This window comes from Mustela nivalis (genome assembly GCF_964662115.1).
Source record: "Mustela nivalis genome assembly, chromosome: 6".
Classification (NCBI taxonomy): Eukaryota; Metazoa; Chordata; class Mammalia; order Carnivora; family Mustelidae; genus Mustela; species Mustela nivalis.
Genome location: NC_139025.1, coordinates 147591272 through 147607701, shown reverse-complemented (window position 1 = coordinate 147607701; position 16430 = coordinate 147591272). Strand labels below are relative to the sequence as shown.

At 47.6% G+C, this 16430-nt stretch overlaps 1 protein-coding gene across 2 annotated transcripts in view; it reads right to left on the bottom strand.

The window, feature by feature from the left end:
• Positions 1–16430, bottom strand: part of AGBL1 (AGBL carboxypeptidase 1) — a 717958-nt gene that overhangs the window by 557599 nt on the left and 143929 nt on the right. The window contains exons 7-11 of one of the 2 annotated variants that reach the window (XM_082736037.1): positions 14132–14340; positions 7375–7540; positions 6156–6223; positions 2122–2238; positions 518–1098 (exon numbers count right to left, since the gene is read on the bottom strand). In XM_082736037.1, coding sequence (XP_082592163.1) covers positions 518–1098; positions 2122–2238; positions 6156–6223; positions 7375–7540; positions 14132–14340 — 1141 coding nt within the window. The remainder of the gene's footprint in view (positions 1–517; positions 1099–2121; positions 2239–6155; positions 6224–7374; positions 7541–14131; positions 14341–16430) is intronic. The other variant, XM_082736038.1, reaches the window with a different exon arrangement.

The window sequence follows — 16430 nt, the reverse complement described above, 5'->3', positions numbered from 1 at the left end:
CAGAACTACTCTCCCAGCCAAGCCAGGTTTTGTAAGGTTGTGAGACTCTGAGATAGGGGTACGCCACCAACTTTCCTCAACAAGAGATCCAATACCAATTTACAGGGAATTTAAAAAAGAGAGAGAGAGATCCCAAATAATCCACACTGGGTTTTTTTTGTTTTTGTTTTTGTTTTTTCTGAGAACCTTCCTTTGAGGAATGATCCCAGTATTTGGACAAACTGGGTTGTCTTTCCCTGTTATGATCCACAGAGCATTCTGGGAAACAGGGTTGCATTAGAATCATCAAAGGGATTCTTTTTCTGTCAACACCTGCCTGCCACTATCCCACACGTGGTTCTGACATGTCCGGGGAGGAAGGCAAGCTTCTGCGTTTGGAAAAGCTTCCCAAAGGATTTGAACATGCTCCTGACTGATTCTCACTTTTCCAAAGACAGCAGAACTCTCTACACAAACCATTCTACTAATTAAAATATTAAAGAGAAAAATAAAGCTTCCAAATCAGCACCAATGTCACCTTTGGACTCCACATTTGCGTTCCAGCATGGGCTGAGCAGAGGGAGGTGGACGGTGACCCCAGAGGTCGGGAAATGCCATCCTCTTGAAGTCAGCCACAGATCTGGTTCTTCTGGCTTTGGCCATATAGAGATGGGGGTCATGGAAGGGGATATGCTTGGGATGTGTCTGCAGAAGCTTATCTATTACTTCAGCAGTTTCTGTAGGCCTAGCAGAATTGGAGAGGGAGGCACTCATCATTGGGCAGGAAATCATGTCTATGTCCCAAGCATCCTGTTTGAGGGAAGCTTGACTGTCAGGGGCTTCTATTCCAGAAGAATCTTTCCCAAGACCATTTGACTGCATATTTTGGTATGCATTCATCCCAGGGCCTCTTTTGGAGGCTGGATGCATGGTGGAACTTCCCATCTTCACCATGCTCAGAAGAGAAGTCTGGACCATGTCTTCTCTTTCCTGCCCCCAGGAGCTTTGGTCCTTAGTCAAATAATGCTGCTTTGGGGAGGTCACAGGCGGAATGTGGTAGTGCTCGGCATCCTGAGGCTCTTCAAAGTTCAAATTATCTCCAGGTTTAGACTCAAGTTCCTTCGGGTTTAAATTGAAAAAGAATATGTCAGTGTTTCCTTCCTGATAGAAAATACAATGTGAACCCTATTCTCACCCTCCGGGCACAGAGTTAAGCTTAAACCCTGTGAATTAAGAAGCTTTTTCCAAGGTCAGACAAGAAAAGACTAGCTTCAAGAATCAAAGAAATGGGAGAATCATAGAAACTCATGTTTGGAAGGGGAATTGGGTGGGTCTAGTGTAATTCTACAGAGCATACAAATGCACTCTGGAACATCCCAAAAACTTACAGCCTGGTTGAACAAACTTATTTACATTATTTTCACTACACCCCAAGGCAACACCTTTTACTTGAGGACCATTCTGATTGTTTTGGGGGGAAAAAAAAAAGTATTCCTTACACTGAGCTGAAATTTCCTTTGCTGAAATTTTTACCAACTGATCCCCTTCGGTTTTCTGGAGTAAAACAGAATATGCTGTCCCCCTTCTCCATGGGATTTAGTGGTATGCTTAGAGGTGGGCAAATTCACGATATACTAAGAGCCATAAGAAAATAACAGAGATCCAAAGGCAGGTCTAAAATCTTGACAACAGCAACCATAGTGAGAGCAGCAATTAGCCACCACCTCACCAGGTGGAAGGTTCTCAATTTGTTTCTACTCAAAAAACCCTGGAATCAGACTGGACACCTTCAGAAAGCCATCTAGGACAACTTTCCCATCGTGCAGGGGAACAAGAAATCATCGAGAATTTTCAGTGCACTTTTAGGACATGAAGACAAGGCACTTTGTCCTCCAGACAATAGGCGGTGATGCGTACGGTCATCCTATGCCCATCTCGGCGCCAGGTGCCTTGCCTGCATCCAGCTTGGCCCCCTTTTTCACATTTTGCTTAGCCTTCTGCTTCACTCTCAGAAAGACCCCAGAAGCAGATTGCTAATGATAAGCAATGCTCTCCATCTGGAGACCTCCTGCTTGGCCTCTCACGTTCTGCAAAGAACCCACCATGCATCACCAGGGAGCAGAACCACGGCATATGTCCTACCTCGAAGCTGCAGGAGAGCTCCAGGCACATGGCCTCATACTGCCTCAGCTCCTCTTCAGGCCGGTCAAGACCAGGCTTGGAACTCAGCTTGTTCACATCTGTTTCCAAGTCATCATCCTATAGTGGAATATAGAAATATATATCTATATCTGTATATCTATCTATCTATATCTGTATATCTATCTATATCTGTATATCTATCTATATCTATATCTATTATCTATATCTATATATATATTACACTCAAGACAGCCACCCTGAGAATCATCAAGTCAAGCTACTACATGTGCAAATTTTCAGAATCTTGGGACATGGTTTCCTTGATTCCAAATTATAGTGCTAGCCTATGCTAAGGAGAATTCAAGACGTCAGGTTGTATACTTCCTTAATGAAAAGAAAGAATGTAGGGGTGCCTGGGTGGCTCAGTGGGTTAAGCATCTGCTTTTGGCTCAGGTCATGATCTCAGGGTCCTGGGATCAAGCCCCACATGGGGGCTCTCTGCTCAGCAGGGAGCCTGCCTCCTCCTCTCTCTCTCTGCCTGCCTCTCTGCCTACTTTTGATCTGTCAAATAAATAAATAAAATCTTTAAAAAAGAAAAGAAAAGAAAGAATGTATACAAATTTGCTCAGCATCCATCATAGGATTTATCAGTCCTCACCATAAATAACCAATTTATATAAAAATTAGTAAAGTACGATAAGAAAGAATTCTGTGTCTTGCCACCACCAGCATCCACAGAATGACAACCACTGCACCTATTCTTCTATCCCCCTTGCCACTTAGGTCCCTCAGTCTTCTCAAAAACGTTGAATGAGCAGCTACTATGAGCAGGTACCATTCTGAGTACTGAAGAGTTAGTGGTAATGGAATAAACAAAGGTCGATGTTCTGTGGAATCTGCCTTCTGGGGAGAGAAGGAAGACAGCAAACAAATGAAGAAGGTCACTTCCAATGGTGATAAATGCCATGGATATATTGAGAGGGGCACTGGGTTGTGGGAAGTTGTGGGAAGTGGTACCAATGGAAACCCAATCTGGCACCACTAGCAAGTAAGGCTGGCATGTCTGGAGTAAGGAGTGTCATGTAGCCCATGAGTTGCTGCCTAATGCATTCTACATGGGGTTGGGAGACTTACCGATCTTGAGAGCAGGAGGTAACTAACTATAAGCAACTGTTGGTTTTTTGTAAATAAAGTTTTATTGGAACACAGCCACATCCTTCCATGGTTGGTTTCTCAGTATAACAGCAAAGTAGAGTAGTGGTAACAGAAACCATCTCTGGTCCCCCAAAGCTTTGTATCTCCATCCCTGAGTATCCAGGCACTCAGGTGGGTTCTACCCTTCTTCTGTATTTCTTATAAAGGCCACTTATACTTATTCAGCAAAGGGCCTGCCTCCGTGTTCTCACAGCAACCCAAACAGGGTTCCTCATTTAGGATTCCGAGACCCAAATAATCCAGATCATGCTTTCTGGTCCTTCTTCCTCAGATTGGACCCTTCCAATATGATTGACTTTCCCCAGCCTGACACTTGAGCTCACCACCCTTTCAAAGATGGTGACTTGAACTCTGGTAGGGATAATCTCTAAGTTCACTAGACTGCAAACCCCTTGAAAATAAAAATCTATGTCTTGTTTGCTTTTGTATCGTATTACCATCCCCAGGAACTTAGCCTGTAGCCTCTCACATGGATCACGGCCAAGGAAGTACCTGCAAGAAACAAAAAACTAAAAAGGAAGGAAAGAGGAAGCAAAGCAGAGGAGCGCTTGAGGCCACTCTGGTTACCCTCCTCTGCTTCAGAGCTTGTCCAAGTCTAACAGCTGTGTTTGCGAAGAATAAAAAATATATTAAAAGAAAAAAAAAACATAGCCAACATCTGGTCTGTACTTCTTTTAAGTTTCTCTTTTCTTATGTTGACGTTGAGTTTTCAAAGAAAAGCACCCAACTTTCCATTCTCAAGACCCTTACAAAAGTTCCTTTTAATCATTCTTTCTAAACAGCTGAGCCCAATTATTAACTAAGAATTTTCAAATGAAAAGGCCATCAGTTAACAGCCTGGGTCAGATCTATGACCAGAAACAAATATTCCTGGCTTCATGCCCACATTTCTTGCAGCAAATGCTTCTGGGTTCACGAAGGAAAATCAGTTTGCTGGAGCACCAGTTCCCTTGCTCTTTTGCAACACCCCAGAACCAAGCCCTGATTCCGATGTGCCCCATTTCTCTACAACTCACGCTCACCCACTGACTTCTCATCCTCTGCTTTTGGCCCGAAGACTTTGATGAATAGTTTCCAGGCCCTCACCAATTTGTGCTGTGCTGCTTTCCCAGCTGGATTTGTTGATTTGTTTAGGTTTCTCTCCTCCCCAACCCACCATCACCTGCAGCGCGGTGGGGGAGAAGGAGACCATCGTGAGCACTCCGTTCTAAACAGCCTGAGTCACGCACAGGCGTGCCGCCTGTCCCTGCACATTAGATACAGGAGGCGACGGCACTCTGCATCAGACAGCCAGTCATCAAACAGCAAGGAAGACGGTAGGGGAAGTGTCATTGACAAATGATCGCCGCAGCACTGTATTATTCAAATAACTCAGAGTACACAATAGGCCTGTGCTGCCAGGCCACAGCAAAGACCCAATTTGCTACTGAGGACTTCGGAAATGATTCCATTTATCAACAAAACCCTGAGAACACTGAAGGGTCAATAGCGGTCTTAACCTAGAGACTGAGTGCTCTTAACCTATAGTCTTGACCTAGAGACTGAGCCATAGCCTCTATAAGTCTGCAGCTACCATCTTATGATAGAGAACTCTCAACTCCAGAGAACTCTCTAGATAGGAAGGGAGGTAGGAGGGAAGGGAAGGAAAAGAGGAGGTGGGTTGGTATATGGATGGATGGATGGACAATGACAGGCAAATAAACAGACCATCGACTTTTTTTTTTTTTAATTCAGGTTTCATCTCCAGGAGTGTTATAAAAAGTAGCATCTACTTCTCAGTCTTGTTTTGCAGATGACAAATTTAAGGGGCTCTCATTTGAAAGAGCTGGTCCACATCCATCTCCGCCAACAGAAACAGAAGCAGAATTCTAACTCAGAGACACATTGTCATTATTCTGGGACAGTGACATTGTTTCCCCCACCAAAGGACACTCAGCAATTCCTGAAGACATTTTTGGTTCATGACTTTCAGGGGAGGGAGGAGCCAAGGGTAGGTGCTCCCAGTATCTGGTGAGGAGAAGCCGAGGGCCTTGCCAACCATCTCACGATGCACAGGATAATCCCCCATGGCAAAGAATTCTCCAGCGAAATGACAAAAGTCCTTTTCTAGAAGTGCAGTCAGTGGACTATGTCCCATGGCGTGTTTCTCATCAAGAACAGTTTTACTGGAATCCAGCTGTGCCCAGCCACTTACCTACTGTCTGCAGTTGCTTCTGTGCGATCACAGTGACACAGAGCAATTATGGCCGAGACTAGAGGTCCACAAAGCCTAGACTAACCTTGTCTGATCTTTTACAGAAAGTCTGCTAACCTCTGCTCTACATACCATGGGTCATCATGGGACAGAGACCAAAGAGCCCCCTCCCTGCTGGCCCGCGTACACATCCCATACCCGAGTGAGCACAGTTCACACAGACTGGGCGGTGAATGGAAGTGAACACCACAGGAGATCCAAGCACAGATCGACCAGAGAGAATTTGCTAGGAAATGTTTCCATGGTCTCTGCCCAGATGCCATTCGCAAGATTACATAAACCAACCAGAAGGGTCTATAGAGAGGCACATCCTGACAGGACATTAGAGCCTCGGTAATGGAGGGCCTCCAACTTTACAACGAGACATTGCTCGGGACCTACCAGGGTGGAAGTCGACAATCGTAGCTGTCATTTATTGAGCACCACTGTGTGCCAGGCATTGGCGTGGAAGTACAGAAGTGTCTCCTTACAAGTTACACTGGTCTTAGCTGGACACAGAGAGGCGTGTTTCCCTCTGGACCACGTGAATATGGAGAGCCCTGGAAGTGAGGGCTGCTGTACTTACTTGCTCTTTCGTATCTTCGGAGTCTGAATCTTTATCCACTTCGTCATCAGCATCATCTTCAAAATCCTCTGCATGGAGAAAGAGACAGAAAATGGTTGCAGCTTTCCCTGTGCCTCGGATCTGGGTTCTCACCACACAGTGGCTAGTTCTCCTTTTTCTCATTATCAAGGGCACTGTCCCCCAACACCCTGACACTTACTGGCACGTGCAAATCATACACACAGAGGCACAGGGAAGCACCATCCCATGAAGTCTAAACTGCCCCATGTCGAAGGCAGAGCGAGCGCAGTATAAAAGAACACATGAACAGGGCACCTGGGTGGCTCAGTTGGCTGGGCAACTAACTGCCTTCGGCTCAGGTCATGATCCTGGACTCCCAGGATCAAGTCCCACATTGCGCTCCTGGCTCCATGGGGAGCCTGCTTCTCCCTCTGACCTTCTCAGCTCTCCTGCTCGCTCTCTCTCAAATAAATAAATAAACTCTTTAAAAGAAAAAAACAGAAAACAAAAAAACAACATATGAACACCATTCTAGGGTTGCCCTGCCCAACTTACAACTATTTATGCAAACAACATCGCCAAAGTTTAAAGATCACATACAGGCAAAATTCGCTGTAATTCAGCACCTTGACTGACTCCCTAATTTTGATAAGAAGGGACTTAGTTACAACAAAAGACCACAGAAAGCGTCCAGGGCCATTGTGGCAAGAGGATGCCAAGGGAACTCTGTTGCGTGAAAGGAGGGCAGGGTTGAAAGGCATTAGAATCTTTCGACAGCAAATTCTTCACGGAGATTAAATAATCCTACTTTCAAGCATGTAATGTGACTAGCATGGGCTTATAACTAGCCAAAGCTTTATTTCAAGTTCGTCCTTAAGGCAAATTAATTCCAGAGCGAGTCAGTACAGTAGAGAGCCTCAATCATGGGACCGAGGATATACTTTTTTTTTTTTTAAATTAGCTGAGATGACTGTACAGGCATTCAACAGCCACCGGGCAAAGTGGCTACAGTTAATAATTAAGAAGAAAATAAGTGATCTTAGTATCTGTTCATTCCGTCTATGGAAAGCTTGCTTTTTTCATACATTTCTCTAATTAGCTTCTTGGAAATTTATGGTTAGCCTGCAAAAGCACTGATGCTACTTTCATCTAGGTCCCTCTGAAATACTGCCAACCTGCAAGACTGGCCGGAAAGCTCATCATCACCCACTGGCTTTACCTTCAGTTAGAGCACACGGAGGCTCAGGGGGGGTGCTCCCTGGGACCGGGAAGGCATACGCGCTGCTGGATGTGACCAAGGGAAGCGGGCTCCTTGGGTAACACTGCCTCAGGGTCTGAACCATGACGGAGAGGACGGGCTCCAAGCGTTTGTCGTCCAGGCAGTTCTGAACAAAGAGAAGACCCTGTCAGACGCCGACCCCTTACTCAGGGTGCCCTTGTTGGATCGGTAGTTCCAGTCGTGGCTTACACATGTGGACAGCAAACGTCCTTCACAGAGAAGGTCTACCTGGAACGTTCTAAAGCAGAATTCCGTCTAATGTAGAATCTGCTTCGGCCCAGGGCATCATCTGAAACATTTTTCTTTCTTTTTCACAGCTCATACGTGATTGGAAGGAATTAAGTCCGAAAATAGACTCAAAGGTCTTTCAGGGGATGCTGTGGCTAAGGGAAGACATTATCCAGGAGAGCCCAGGAAAGGGGCGGGGGGAGGAACTTCCTTCAGCCATCATGGTGTCATTGTGAATTACTGCCTAAATTAGAGAATGAGTAGCCAAATTGATGGAAGGCTTACTCTTCTCTTTCAGCTATTACCTGAATAGAAAACCATAAAGGAAAAAGATAAAATATGAAATCAGAAAAAAAGACTAAGTAAATCCCAAGCACCTAAATTAAATAACATGCCTGTTCTCAAAGCCCACGGTGTTGAGCCCTCTTGGTACCTACCCAAAGCAAAGGAAAATTGGGTTTGCAGATGTAACATTTTGATACTGATGGAACCTGACAAGACCCTTCTTTTCAGACACTTTGAAAAAATGCAAAAACAAGTTTACTAAATTGAGAGAGAGGGCTGGGAGTAAGTCGGTAACTCTTTGGCAAAACTAGGCCATTTTCTTCAGGCTCTTAGTAAATGCTTTGTCTACTGGCTTTGTGCAGAAAGTTGCCAAGTGTGAGCGTCTAATCTGCTATTCCCAGGGGTTCCGAGTGAGCTCTAGGGTCAACGAGTCATAGTAGGAGACAGGGAGGATGCTGAGCACTTGTCCCAGGGGAGAGGGCTGTGATGACGCCACACTATGGTATCTCCAGGCCCACATTACAGGCAGCTCCACGTTTAAAAAAAAAAAAAAAAAAAAAAAGGGAGAAAAAAATTTAACAAACTTTTAGCCATGAATTCAAACTATCCAAATGATTAAAAAAAAACAAGAACAAAAGCAAAAACCAGTTAGCCCAACGTTCAAACCAGGAATGTTTTAACACAATTAAGAATGCTATTTCCCCTTCTGTGTGCTCAAATGGTTCCCATCAGGTGTCCTGAACCCACAGCAGGAAACACTCTCCATGGAAAAGGAATCAGTCAAGGCTACCTCACCCCTGAGACTGGTCAAATGGTGTCTAGTGCTTTGTGAAAAGTACTGTTATTGGAAAAAGCGAGAACTGAGTCTGGGGGAGGGAGAGAGGAAGGGAGGTGGTTCATCACGGGTCAGGTTCTGAGCTTTATTCTTAGGAAGCACGGAGCCAGGAACAAGCCAGGGAACTTTCAAAACTTTTGGAAGTCAGTTGTGTCTGTGATTGTCACTGGTACCATTATTGATGAATGTGGCAATAATGCTGTGTTTTGCTTTGCATGGGATGGTGCAGGTGGCCAGTGAGAGGAAGGACAGAGGCAAGTTCACCTGTCCTGATAGGCGGGGCCACACCATGAATATGGGGGATACACAAGGTATTAAAATCAACAGAACCAAGGTATTAGGATTTTAGTGAATGACTGCCTAAATCAGGTTGGTAGCAAACAGTGTAGTAAACACAGTCTGCGGAAAACTTTTATGAATTTTAAAATCATGCTTGCTTCCATAGTCACCTGCCAAGGTTTCCCTAGTGTTAAGAAACAGGTACTTCCGGCCCCCAGGGCTGGGAGGGAGGTGGCCCACGGGAGGCGCTCTGGATGCAAAATTTAAGGGGGCCTCGCTGTCAGCCTCCTGCTACCCCAGGGATGGCACTTGGGCGGCTCTGCATCAAAGATGACAAGACCCCAAGAAACAGGATCCCTGAGAACAACTGTCTCAGAATTGGGGGCAAAGGTGAAAATTTCTGGCTCACATTCCCCATCACTTCCAATAATACATCTGCTACTTGGAAAAGATGATGAAATATGACAGCGCTTACCATATTCAATTCACACGTAACGTCTCTGGATTAGCTTTGGAATAATAAATACACTACTTCTGCGAGATGAGGGCAAGCGAGAGGAAAGTAGCTCCTTATCACGGTTCTGTGATTCCCAGATCTGAGGTGGCCGAGGTGGTCAAGCCCAGTCTGGAAGCAGACGAGCTCTTTCTGCAGTATCGTCAGAAGGTCGACCGCCTCACGCTACGTCCCAGTGCCTCACTTCATCCCACCACATGGGCAGTTTATCATCTCATATCATCCCGAGAAGGATGAGGACAGCACAGAAAGGTATCTCAAGAGGGAGGGACCATGTCCTCACAATTTTTATAATAGCATATTGCTGTAATTGTTCAATGTTATAATTGTTGCTAGTGCTAATCTCTTGCTGTGCTTAATTTATAAATTAATTTTATCACAGGCATGATTGCACAGGAAAAAAACCAGAGTGGATATGGCTTTGGTACTGTCCAGTTTCAGGCATCCACTGGGGGTCTTGGCAGGCAGGGGGTGGGGGGTCGCTGTATACCACTCGGCTCATATCCTGGAGCAAGACCACCTGAATTCAAGTCCCGGCCCATGACCACGAACAGCATCACCCTGGCAAGCTGCTACACCCGCTCTGCGCTACACTTCCCTCGTCTGTAGAGCAGAGATATTAACAGAACTTCTGTCATAAGGAGGTGTGTGAATTAGAGTTAAAATAGGCAAAGTGCCTGTCCAATACTGCACAGTACGTGGTCGCTAGCAGGATGTCAACAGGCAGCACGAAGCTCCTAAAATCTCCTAAGAATGCAAAAGGAGATCCCAGAAGGCCACTGCTACTCAGCACAGAGCCCTGGTAATAACTTTCACAATAAGAAAATGAGACACTTTAGTGGAAAAATCCAGAAAGCCTTGATGTAAGTTCCAGTTCTCCTCCTCACGAGCCAACGCCGTCTGCATCTCTGCCTGAGCTAACCCCCGCCCCCCTCCTTCTTTCCGTGCCCCCGGATGCCCTCCTGTCCAGACGGCAGCCGGAATGGTCCTTCAAGGTCATCAATCAGTTTGATGGGTATAGAGTTTCGGTTCTGCAAGATGAAAAGAGTTCTGGAGATGGGTTACACAACAGTGTGGGTGCACTTGATACAACCAAACTGTACGCTTGTTTTTGTTTAAAAAAAACAAAAAGCATACATTGTATCATGTCACTCCCCTGCTTCAAACCTGATAGAAATAAAATCAGAATTTCTTTTCATGGTCTAGAAAGTTCTGCCCTCCTCTTCTTCTTCCCCTCTCTCCTCCCCCTCCCCCTCCCCTTCCCTCTCCTCCTCGTCCCTCTCATTCTGTCTTCCTCGTCTTTGGCTATTATGGGCACACCAGCGGCAGCATCATTGTAATTTGCAAACAGCCACCACGATGACACAGACTAGATCCCAGGTTCCCCTGTTGGCCATCCAAGGACCGCAGTCCCTTCCCTGGCAGAACGCAGAGGACTGATGGGAAGCTCAAATCAGTACAGCTACAGCAGTGCTGGGCTTACGGCACGCAGCCCGGGTGCAGAGGCCCCACAGGCTAGAGCAGCCTGGCACACAGGCCTGGTTCGGCCTCTGCTCGTATCCTGTGTCCACTCCTGTAAGAAACTGGAGGCTGGGAGCTTGCTGTGAATTCATTTACTGAACAGCTGAGGTCTTCACTGACCTGCCGAGAACTGCTTGTAAAATCCTGCTTGCCTGGGTGCAGGGGTGGCTCAGTGGGTGAAGGGTCCGACTCTTGATTTCCACTCAGGTCATGATCTCAGGGTCCTGAGATCAAGCCCCTGCACTGAGCTCCACACTGGGCTCTATACTCAGCGTGGAGTTGGCTTGAGATTCTCTCTCTCTTTCTAAATAAATAAAATCTTTTAAAATAAATAAAATAAAACAAAATAAAATAAAATTCTGTTTGCAGAACCAGACTCCTAACCGTAGAGAACTCACTGCTTGTCACCAGAGGAGAGGTGGGTGGGGGAGGGGAAACAGGTGACGGGGATTAAGGAGTGAATGCGTGACAAGCACCAGGTGACATGTGGAAACACTACATGGTGCACCTGAAACCAGTATTACACTGTATGCTAACTAACTGGAATTGAAATAAAAAAACAAAAGATGAAAGGAAAAAAATTAAAGTGAGGCCATTAGGGTGGGCTCTACTCCCATAGGACTGGGGTCCTTGCAAAAAGGGGCATTTGGACTCAGACTTGCACCCAGGGACAACGTCCTATGAAGCTGGAGGCAGAGATGAGGGGCCGCTCCAACAGGCTGAGAGGCACCCGCAGAATCTGTGAGCAGGACCTACTAGAGAGCCTGGGGCAGGATCCCCCCTCCATGGCCCCAGAAGGAACCAGTCCTGCTGCCACCTTGCTTTGGGACTCCAGCCCCCAGGCCTGGGAGAGAATGAACTCTGGTTTGTGGTGCTCCGTTCCAGCAGCCCCAGGAGACTCCCGGGTTCCTCCCGCCACCCTTGGCTGTGACGATTGCCTAGAAAGGCTCAGAGCTCACTCAGAACTGCTGGAGATGTGGTCATGGTTTCCAGGGATGAACAGGACGGATTAAGATCAGCCAAAGAGCGAGGGCCGCGGGGCAGGGTGCTGCTGTCTCAGTCCGCTCTGCCCTGGAAGGACACCACAGACCCAGGGCTGGAAACAGTCCACACTTGTTTCAGGCGGCTCTGGAGGCTGAGGTCTAGGTTTAGGCACCAGCAGGTTCCCCGTCTGGGGAGAACCTGCCTTCTGGTGGAGATGGCCGAGTTCTCACAGGCAGTGAGGACCAGGGAGCTGTCGGAGGCCTCTTTTAATAAGAGCACACGTCCCATTCCCGGGGGCTGCACCCTCATGACCTCACCCCTTCCAGAGGCCCCACCTCCCCCATGCCATCACTTTGGGCAGCAGGGATTCAGCACATGGGTTTGGGGGACCCAGACAGTAGTCTACGGCACCAGGAGAAAGATCAAGCCTGACACAGGTAGACAGATCTTCCGTACACCCTGCTTCCCGGCTCATGGGCCCTTTCGTGTCTGTGCTTCTCTTGCTACGTTCTGCACCCCCTCCCTCTCACAGATGCGTACTTGGGGGCCATCTTCTTCCTTTCCTGCCCTTTTAATTCCTCCTAATCCAGAGCAGAAAAAGAGCCAAAGGAGGCAGAGGACTTGGCTAGAGCACAGGAGCTGGCATCGGGGGTTGCTAGGCATCAGCAGTGGGGGCGGCGGGGGTGTCTCACTAGAGATTTGGGGGGACACAGCTTACAAAGTACAGTGACACTTGGAGACATTCCAAGCACAGCTTCATCCAGAGAAAAGGAAGGTTCCGTGCAGCTCGTTCATGACAGAGAGGCTGTGAAAGCCACACTGATGGAGAGAAGCCCATGGGTGACAGCACCCAGGAAGGCAGGTACTAGTCAGCAGGCCAGGACGATGTTGTCGCCCAGACGCAGCGGAGAGGGGGATGCTGTTTTAATAGAAAAATCTGCAGATGCCACGGCGGGAAGACAGCCCGCTCGAGTGCTTCCCTGCCTCGGATGTGTGCAGGTACAGAAAAAGGGGAGCGTGTCCTGAGAGGAGTGAGGAGGCCTGGGAAGGGGGTGCAGAGAAGAGGAGGTAAAGGGCAGACAGCAGGGAGCTCCATGCCTCCACGTGCATCCAGCAGGGCTGCTGGCCCCTAGCCCCAGCGAAGGGGAATGAGCAGAGGAGGGATATTCGGGAAGCCTTCTCCTCCTCCACAGAGAGGGCGCATGTAGCCTCGCACTGTGATGTTTAAATTAGTCCTAAGCAAGTGCATTTAAGGACTGTTGTAAGGGCTGAAATCCAGGAAACCAGAGACTACAAATCCCACTGGGGTACAGAGCAGCCCCAGCCCGCGCAGGTGCTCCCCTCTGCCTGGGATGCTGTTCCTCTCGAACCTGGCAGGACCGGCTTTTCCAATAATTCAGGTCTCAGCTTGGTGGCACCTGCTCAGAGAACACTCCGCTCCTCCCCCAGAACAAGTGCTCCTTCCACCTGGGGGAGTCACCGAGGATGACCTGACTTAACTGATGTCAGGGAGCAATATGAAATGACCCTCCTCGTTGAATGGTTGCCTCCTTCGTATCTGGCTCTCCTGCTAGAATGTTTACCCCACAAGATCCGGGGTCTTGCTTGTCGCAGTCACCTCCAGATTCCACAGTGCTAGTAATTCCAGCAACCGCTCACGCTCCTAAACCAGCCAAGTCGCGGCCAGCACTCCATTAAATCCAACACATCTCTACGTTAATGTAGTCAGGCCATGCCGCAAGCCAGGCTTTAGTATTTTCCTCTTTTCAAAAAAGAGGAAAGCTGAGACCCAGAGGGTCTCAAAGTTGCACAAGCATCAAGCGCGAGGGCCAGGGACACTCCTGACCACCGCACTGCACAGCGCAGCCAATACACACGTAATGGAATGAATGAATCCACCCTCGCAGGAGTGAACAAGCAGATGAGGGTCTGAATCCAGAGCCTCTGCCCACAGCAGGCAGCAAGAGAGATACTGAGAGTCTCAACAGCTGTGTTCCTCGGGAACCATCCAGGTGTCACCCACCTGCAGAGGTGACCCCAGGGCTCATTACCTGGGCGGAGCTGAAGAGGATCTCCATGCCCCGGGCTGCCAGGAAGGCCTCCCTGCCAGACCGGAGGTTGGCAACGTGCCTGAGGCAGAGCAGCAGCGCCCGGCGGATCCGCACGTAGGCATTGGCGGCGTCCCGGTGGTGCCAGTCCAGATGCAGCCTGAGCAAGCTGGCAACGTAGCCTCTGTTCACGGCCCTGCGGCTGTTGGACTCTGAAACCAGTGGAAAAGGGATGTCAATCGCGGGCTCCCCCGGCCGCACCCGTCTGGGAATGTCAGGCGCACCTCCCGCGAGACACTTATCGTAAACGGATACTAATAACTTTCCACTGGAGAAAACTGGCAGACGCCACCTTACTCAAGTGATCAAAGTGAACATCACCTTGTGCATTGCACGGAGAAGGACATGGCATCACCTCTATGGTCTTCATGGCCAAAAGGCACGGCCAGAATTTAACCATAAGGAAAATCAGCAAACCCAAAATGAGGGGCATGCTACCAGTCATCTGACTGATATACTTCAAAGATGTCAAGGTAAGGCAAAAAGAAAAAAAAAAAAAAGGAGGGGAAGGAGAGAGGGGAGGGGAGGGAAGGGAGGGGAGGGGAGGGGGGAGCTAAAGGATTTATATAACATGTAAGTACAATACAGAATTGCAATTTAGATCCTGGGCCAGAAAACAATTTTGTCCTTGGCTACAAAAGGCATTAGTCAAACAGTCGGTAAAATCTGAATGAAGTCTATAAATTCACTAATAGTATTATATCAGCATATATTAAGTTCTGATAAACTGTGCTTATGGAAAAGAAAATCCTTATGTTTAGGAAATTCACAATCGGAGTATGTGAACACTTGTAACTTGCCCTTGAAAAGTTCAGAAAAAAACTGTAATAGTGTTGGAAGGCAAGGTTGAAAGAATGAGCGAGAGAGAGAGACACAGAGAAACCTTTCTACCAGATTTCCATTCCTCCTTGCTAAATCTCAGCAGACTTAGGGTACAGTCACCGGGCTGAGTAAATCACCAGACCTGGCTTGGGAAGAAGTCACTGAATGAGACAACGTGGCTGCAAGGCTGTTGTGTGCCACAGATGTGCTGCGTGTTTCCCTGAGAGCATGGAAGTCAGATTCTGGAGACTCAAGGTCTGGCTCTGCCCCAGGAGGAATTTCTCATCATCGAGGCTACCCAACGAGAAAGCGGATTCCTTGTGGTACTGGGAAAACGGGACCCTGACAATGTTTGGACGGTGCTTGGAAGTCTCCCCGGCAGGGATGTGGTATGGGGCTTTCTTCCATCTGATGGGGAAATGTAACAGAGGGCTTTCCTGGTTCCCTGCACATCTTCACTACCACAGTTTTTCTTGGTAACTGAAGGCTCCTGGTGGAGCCCTCCCAGGAGACACACATCCTGCGGGATAAGTGCGCAATACCCAGATTTTCCCAAGACGTGCTTTAAATGCTCTTTGAGGACACACAGAGGGAAGAATGGTCCCAGAGACCTCTCTCAGCACTTAACACATGCTCGTTTCCAGCATAAGCTCCTCGGCCGGGCTACAGGCTCAGTGGACAAACATGTCAGAGTCCGGAACTCTCCAGCAGGTGGCTGGTCCCCTCTGCGCCTGCAGGCCAGGCACATCGCAGGACTGTAACAGACAGACTGTCACCATGATTGCCCAACTCTTACAGCTCTGCTCTCACTACTACATTTCTCCATTACCCAAACCCTTCACGCCGGCTTATGAGACAACATAAGGCCTCTGGCCGAGAATGTGTGTGAGAGAGATCCCCTGAGCTGTAATTGGAGAAGCAAAATTTCAGCTCAAAGTCAGATTTTTCCCTAAGACCGTGTAAGTGCACATAAGTGAAAAAATAACATAAAAATTCAGTGCTTTATTCCAGAGGGGTTTTCTCATATTAAAGGAATTTTATTTTTTTTCTGCAGGTTTGTCAAATTCTAAATTGTCAGGCTTGGCTGAACCCCACGGAGATTTTTGACCCATTTGTACTGTTGGGTGTTTTTTTTTCCCCCACTTTTACATTTCATTCAGCCATGACCCTGAACTGAGAGTAATGAGCTTTATTTGCCCACTGATGTGTTTGTGAAAGGTTTAAATCTCCTTCATTACCTCCTTTACTGAATTATTCTTTTGCATCAAAAATATTTCTCTCCTTGGCTGGTCCCAGCCACAGAGCGCCAGAGTCCTTCACTGCTTAAATGAGGTTCCAGCCTATCCAATATCTGATGTTTAAAAGAAAATTGGGGATTAAGTAGGAGGTATTAGAGTATTGCCTGCTGGAAAAATGCCAG